General features: G+C 33.2%; 1 protein-coding gene across 1 annotated transcript; it reads left to right on the forward strand.

Moving 5' to 3' along the window:
- The first annotated feature begins 5,981 nt into the window (after nucleotides 1–5,981).
- LOC111701802 (uncharacterized) lies at nucleotides 5,982–6,993 on the forward strand. The gene is made up of 2 exons (XM_023473231.1): nucleotides 5,982–6,481; nucleotides 6,755–6,993. Exons 1-2 carry the CDS (start codon nucleotides 6,217–6,219, stop codon nucleotides 6,892–6,894), a joined length of 405 nt encoding a protein of 134 aa, XP_023328999.1. The 5' UTR covers nucleotides 5,982–6,216; the 3' UTR covers nucleotides 6,895–6,993.
- The last annotated feature ends 345 nt before the right edge of the window (nucleotides 6,994–7,338 follow it).

Genomic DNA, 7,338 nt, shown 5'->3' on the forward strand with positions numbered 1-7,338 from the left:
TGAGAACCTAGAGAACTACAATAAGCTAGAAGAACCTATCTATAAATCAGATTTAACAAATTACAAAAAAAAACAATCTATTTAAATTCAATATTTTATTGATTCAACATAAGTATATATTATATAATAGATATCACAGTTACGTAAGTAAATTTTTGGAAGACAGGTTTGGATTTATAAATTCTGAACCCTTCTTTCATCAAACAGCCGTACAGAGAGTGAAGGATTTAAAGCTTCGTGCCAGCTCCAGGAGATGTTTAGATTGGGAGAAGGATGGAGGTTGAGGGAGCTTGAACATCGGAGAAGGAGGACTTGGTTGAGGATAGGAGACAAACCAGACGGGACTCGGAGTTTCTCCGGTAGCAGAACAGTAGTAGGTGGAGTCTGCACTTCCAGTTGCAGAGTAGAATTGGTCTTCATCAGAGAACTCTTCAAAGAGTTCGTCCTTTTTAAACACCTGTTCCACCTCTCTATCACATTCAAGAGTTTCGATGTCAACTATCTCGTCTTCGCGTCTATACTGAAACTCTTCGATCTGGTTCCAGAACCGATTAATATTAATCCTGGACTGAGAACTTAACTTGCGCTTAGTAACTTTCTTCATTGTTCTCCGGTAGGATCTCCTAGTAGGCAGAGGAAACCTCTCCTCGTTATTGCACAGGTTGCACATCTTTCTTCCTTGAGTTGTGAGAGTAAAATGAAGATTCCTCGGAGAAGTTCTGGTATTTACAGGACGGGTAGAAAGTTTTCCAAATGTTTTGTCACATGTAGAATATGTTTAGCACATGTGTAGGCGTGGGTCCGGGTTAGGACGCGTGTTCTCACGATCTCCGGGTTCTCCAGGTCCTAAACTTGGATCAGGTTTCAGTAATTCAGGACTTGACATTGGACGGGGATCAGTAAACACACAGAACTACAGGGTCAGGTATACAATCCTACACTGGACAGATGAAATGTATACCCGGAGAACCACAAATCTAAATTTTTTTTTTTAATCTGTTGTATTTTCTTATACAGTTCCTAATTTAACTATGTAAGTACAAAACCCCCGGTACACAGGATAATTCTGAGCGGTGTAAGTATAATCGAGACCAATGTTTATTTTATTATCCTATTTCTAAAAATCCCAATATCAGGCAACTAGCAATTGAGACATGTCCTTAATGCAGATAGCAATTTTTCCCATGTATGCATATTGAACATGTATACTATAAACTAATCTTGTTAACATACATTTGTCTACAATAATGAATATTAACTAAACTTTAAAGGGATTGTTGTTGTAATTTCATGTGACCCTGCCTCTTTATCTTTATCCTATATAGCTTTATTTAATTAAGAAATATCGAGGATCGAAAGTTTTCCAGCTAAAAAAGTGTTAATTTTCAAAATAATCAATTTTCAGAGAGAAACACTATCTCATTTAAAAGATATTTTTTACTCTTAATCCTACAAAGGTTTAAAGGGTACCGTTGTAAATTGAACAAGCCACATCACAAGTGCTGAGTCACTGTAAATTACGTCTACAGTCTCTTTAACATATTCTTAATTTTTGGTGTTAAGCACGGTACTAATGCAAGGAAAGTTAATTGCAGTTGCGTATACTCTGCGTACATATTGAAACCAGTTCTCTCTGGGCGGAATTTGTAAACAAGAATAGATGTTTAGTGTTCGTCTAGTATCCGAGGAGGATATAAGCATTTAATTAAAAAAAATTTGAAAATTCACGTAATAGTTTCCTATGACCAGAATATTTCATATATTTCATAGATTATTTTTGTGAAAATTGATTCCAGGCTGTGACATCCGTCTTGTGTTTACTTTTCCGTCCAAAGACAGTACACTGCAGTACAAAAAATGCGTACACCTCTGAAATAACTTTCCTTGCATTAATACCTTGGTGTTATGCCTGCAGTTACCAAAAATAAAAATAAAAATAGGATCCGACGGGACCGACGGTACTTTTATCAATTAAGAATTTACATAAATCATTGACAGTCTGTGTGTCTGTCTGTGTACCCGTCCTAACAGCATTATGATGGATTAAGGATTAAATCCGAACACGGTTCTGATTTTCCCAAGGTTAGATTAAACCCTCTCCGGGTCCAGTTCTAACCAGGTGACACGGGGGGTGGTTAGTTCTTCCCACGTTTATTTAGCATCACTGTCTATCTGTCTATCTGTCTATCTGTCTATCTGTCTATCTGTCTATCTGTCTATCTGTCTATCTGTCTATAAAACGATTAAACCCCCTATTTCAATGGAATTTATAAAAATAAGAATGATAAATATTCTTGATCTAAATAAACTTGACACACTCCCTTTTCAGATTATACACTTTCTTTCTTTCTTTTCCTTTCTCTGTTTCTGTAGATAGTTTGAACTACTGGCTCCGGGTATGTTATGTATTCCTATCTACGGAAAGCTCGAAATACTTTCCCTTCTCCCCCAGAAACCTCTTTCTAATCTTTCTCTTGGTTTTACACTTTCACGTACAGAGAAAGCAAGCTAGTAAGATACAAAGCTATAAAAATAAGATATTTTAGCCAGGGATAAGATTGCAAGCTATTAATAAGATCGCAAGCTATCAAATAAGTTTGCAAGCTATAGTTTCAAGATTCCAAGCTATTGATAAAATTGCAAGCTAATAAAAGATTGCAAGCTATTAATAAGATCGCAAGCTATTAAATAAGTTTGCAAGCTATAGTATCAAGATTCAAAGCTATAGTAACAAGATTTCAAGCTATTGATAAGAATACAAGATTGAACACTTGTAATAAGATTTGAAGCTATCTTTAAGATTTCAAGCTAGCAATAAGATTACACTCTAGAGTAACAAGATTGAAAACTAAGTAAGTAGTATAGAGTTATATATTGGGGATTTCATTAAGAGTCAGTAGGCAAGCTATTATGATAAAACCTTTAACATAGGTAAATTTTACTTAATTTTCAGTTCTGACTTCTGATGTATTATTAGCAATCTGAACCGATGTGTTTATTGGTAACATAAAGTTTAAGTCTCACTTGTGTTAGCTCACAGTACCCCCCTTCTATACATAAAATTACATACTCTGAATGACGTCACCACCTGCTTAAATACTTTAAATTCCACTGTGTGCGCTTGTATCTTCCCTAAATACTGGTGTAAAAACAAAACAAAAATGCGGGCGCGGTATTTTTATGAAATGAACCAAACGATTAAAATAGTTTTGTGTAAATATGAAATTTTGTTTGATAAAACCACAGATCTCTGTGCTCTAGGTGTACCAGGAGAGCTTGTTTACTTATCCCAAGCATAGAATACAAAGAGCCGGTGTTATTAGAAAAGCTTGATAATAAAATTAGTTTGTTTTGTCAAAGCTGCAGAAATTAGGGATGTCAAAATATGTTTGTTTTTCCCAGTAGGTTGGATACATGATACGAAATATGAATTTAGTTTTATTCTTCAAAAATAATATTATTGTTTATATTATTTGTAGTTCACATCATAATCGTTTATGTTGTCAGAGCCATCTACATTATGCATAAAAACGAACGATTTTGAAGTTTCGCCATTCCTTTCTGTCCTCTATTCTTATGTGCTTGCCTATGTCCTGATACATTTTCTAGTCAAAGTATTCTAGAAACGTTGGAATATGATCAGGCATATGTACGAAGACACTTAATGTTTATGTTTTGGGACAAAAAAATGTTTAATATTTTCTAAAGATACAGAAATAAATAACGAGCAGAGAACTCATAAAGATCTAATTTTTTCAAAGCTTTTAATGGAAAAACGATGTGGGGGAGGGGGGTCGGAGTAAAGTATAATACCGTGCTTCTAAGTTCTATACCCTGAGAAGCACAAACAAATGCTCTAAAAGTAAATATTGGCGGATTTATAGATATTTCTCAAATGCCGCAGTTAATCGTCTAAATTCCAAACAATGTACACAACACACATGCAAGCACTAAGGTTTATAAATCCCCTATGACAAGGTTCGGCTTCTTTATCATTCATCCTTTGCTCCAGGTAGATAAACAGTAGAGAAATTATTCATTTTTGCAGATATTTTCCATGTGTTTAATTTTCTTAAACTGCATTTCAGTTTTAGGCCCCAATTATATAAATTAAGTAATAACAAATGTAAATAAAACTTGAATGTCAAGACATAATAACTGTGGAAAGGTTCTTTTAGAGAATTTTAAACGGTTTTGCAATTTTTTACCTTCAGTTTAAATCTGTTTGCAGGTTCATGCATTGCTCCGTATATTGAATTGTACTGAAAGAACGTATACCGGGCTACATACATCAAACAGGATAAGTGTCAGTAAACATTGGTAAGTTCTCCCGACCCTTGAAAACCTGATCCTAATCTTAAACTAGAATATTTAGCCCCTCAAGGTTGAGCTAACAATCGATAAAATAGAAAAACTTCAAGAAATGTAAGGATTTAACATTACATACAAGGTTTACCATCGAAACTGTATATTTATTTAGACGATTTAGAGTCTTTTCTATCTTTCAAACTGTCTTTTATTCCAACGTTTTCAAAGATTTATATTTTGATGTTTATCTCGGGGTATAATTGGAACTACTCAGGACGGACCCAGAGGAGAAATATTAATCTCCAACCTATTATCCCAGTTTTGTCCCATGATATTCAAATGTCATTGTATCCGTCCTCCCCTAGGGAGTGGTATTAACCCCCTGGACCCGGAGTATTGTCTACACGTCCTTGGCACCTGCTCCGTCTTTATATGGATCAGACTGGAGGAGAATAAGGAGTCAAGATTGTTTATGGGCAAGACTAATTGTACCAAGATGGGTTGAACCTTTTAGATTTATTTTAAAGGATACATAGTTAAGCCTTTTACATTTAGTTTTTAGGATACATAGTTAAACCTTTTAGATTTAGTTTATAGGATACATAGTTAAACCTTTAGGTTTAGGTTATAGGATACATAGTTAAACCTTTTACATTTAGTTTATTGGATACATAGTTAAACCTTTTAGGTTAAGTTTATAGGACACATAGTTAAACCTTTAGGTTTAGTTTATATGATACATAGTTAAACATTTAGGTTTAGTTTATAGAATACATAGTTAAACCTTTAGATTTAGTTTTTAGGATACATAGTGAAACCTTTAGATTTAGTTTAAAGGATGCATAATTAAACCTTTAGATTTAGTTCAAAGGATACATAATTAAACCTTTTAGATTTAGTTTATAGGATACATAGTTAAACCTTTAGATTTAGTTTATAGGATACATAGTGAAACCTTTAGATTTAGTTTATAGGATACATAGTGAAACCTCTAGATTTAGTTTAAGGATACATAGTTAAACCTTTATGTATAGATTAAAGAATACATATATGGCTATTTGAACTAGCATTATTAATAGTTCGAAAAATCATACAGTGATAACCAGAAAACTGTAGAATATGAATACGACAGTATTATAATACTGAAGTACATTTGATGTTGTTACAAATGACGTACTAAGTGAAATGGGTCTGCTAACACTGCACATTTACTGTGCCTCATGTTCATTGACCTATTTAAAGTCATAACTTGTGTCTAAAAGTCGACTTTCTATTCCAGAGTTTTCTGGTTATCACTGAAGGTGTACAAAATTAGGATTTAAAGATATCAGGATTAGAAAGCTAGAGTTTGTGACTAGTGCTTTGTTTCAGCTTTGAATTCTGATATGTAAGCAAAAAGTTATCTTTATGATAAATTATGAATTAAATAGCTTAAAGGGATTTTACACGTAATTTCTTAATTTATGGTATCTGATATTAATGTCAATAAAAATTTCAGTTCATATTGATAATTAAAAGCACATTATATCTTTTTAACCCCTAATTAGCTCATATCTTAAAATAGTCCCAAGATGAAGATTGTCTTTAAAATGTTTAGCCGGAAATAGGATTTTTAAGTAGAGACCACAAATTTTTCAAGTTATTTCAAAATAGATTTTTTTAGTAACGAAAAATGAATAAACCTGAACCCATGAGATGAGCTTGCCATCAAGGTAGAGATCTATATTGGAGAGATAAGGAGATGGTCCTCGGTCTATAATGACCTCGTTCAACACTAACTGGTTTGTGCTTGGGTCCAACTACAAATATTAAACAATTAATTCTTTTGTTAAAATTAAAATTTCACAAAGAAAATGCGCAAAAAGGCCTTTGCAAATTTCGCAATATTCAAATATATTTGAATCGAAAATGTCAGAGGATAGGCTGTTTGAATTTATGTCTATGACTAGAAGTTCTCAAGAGTCAAGTGACATACTAATCTATACAAATGATAACCAATCGTTCCTAGCAACCAGACTAATGCTAGTTTATAGTTCACCATTCTTTGATGTTCTGTTAAATGGACCGTTCAAGAAAGGAAAGAAATTAGAACGTCAACAAACTTCAACAATATATTTGAATATGACAAAAGATGAGCTGTATCCAGTTTTAGCTCGAGCGATGTACGGTGAAGGCGAGATCAACGATAAGAATGTGAAAGATATGATTAAAGTTGCTGATTTCCTCGGGATCAGCACAATTGTTGAAGAATGTGAATTATTCATGGAGAAAATCTTGAATCCAGAGAACGTTGTGGAGCTCTACATGTTTGCACTGGATTACTTTTTCATAAATTTGAAAGCTTCAGCCCTGAATTTTATACTGAACAATTTCAGTCTAGTAAAAGAATCATCGAAATCAGGAATCTTAAATCTTCCTGAAGCTGATCTAATAGAAATACTTTCAGACCATGGATTAAGGTGCACAGAAGAAGATGTGTGGAAATTTATCTTAAGTTGGAACAGGGCTAATAATACAGAGCCTTCACTCGCCCTTCTCTTAACAGCCCGGTTTGGAAGGATGGATGATGATGAGGATTGGGAGTAGCAGAGAACAGTCTCTTTATTATGTACCTAATCCATTTATTGAAATCAGAAAAAGCTGTTTTTTAAATCTTTTATGAAATAAAACTTTATTACAATGCTTTTTTTTTCTTCTTCCTTCAAAATACTATTGCTCCTTTTATATTATTTGTTTTTGGTTTTAATTTATTAAGAACAATCTTTTGTGTTGTTACCAGCTTGATGAAACACTGTTTAATTTATTAAGAACAATAGCTCTTATGTTGTTACCAGCTTGATACAACACTGTTTCATTTATTAAGAATAATCTTTCATGTTGTTACCAGCTTGATAAAACACTGTTTCATTTATTAAGAACAATCTTCTATGTTGTTACCAGCTTGATGAAACACTGTTTAATTTATTAAGAACAATAGCTTTTATGTTGTTACCAGCTTGATGAAACACTGTTTAATTTATTAAGAACAAT

This window comes from Eurytemora carolleeae, unplaced genomic scaffold (assembly GCF_000591075.1).
Source record: "Eurytemora carolleeae unplaced genomic scaffold, Eaff_2.0 scaffold463, whole genome shotgun sequence".
In the NCBI taxonomy this organism is placed as follows: domain Eukaryota; kingdom Metazoa; phylum Arthropoda; class Copepoda; order Calanoida; family Temoridae; genus Eurytemora; species Eurytemora carolleeae.

Coding starts and splice junctions, on each gene's coding strand:
- LOC111701802 (XM_023473231.1), top strand. CDS start 6,217: ATGTCAGAGGATAGGCTGTTTGAATTTATGTCTATGACTAGAAGTTCT. Junction 6,482..6,754: donor TCGAGCGATGTACGGTGAAG/GCGAGATCAACG, acceptor AAATACTTTCAG/ACCATGGATTAAGGTGCACA.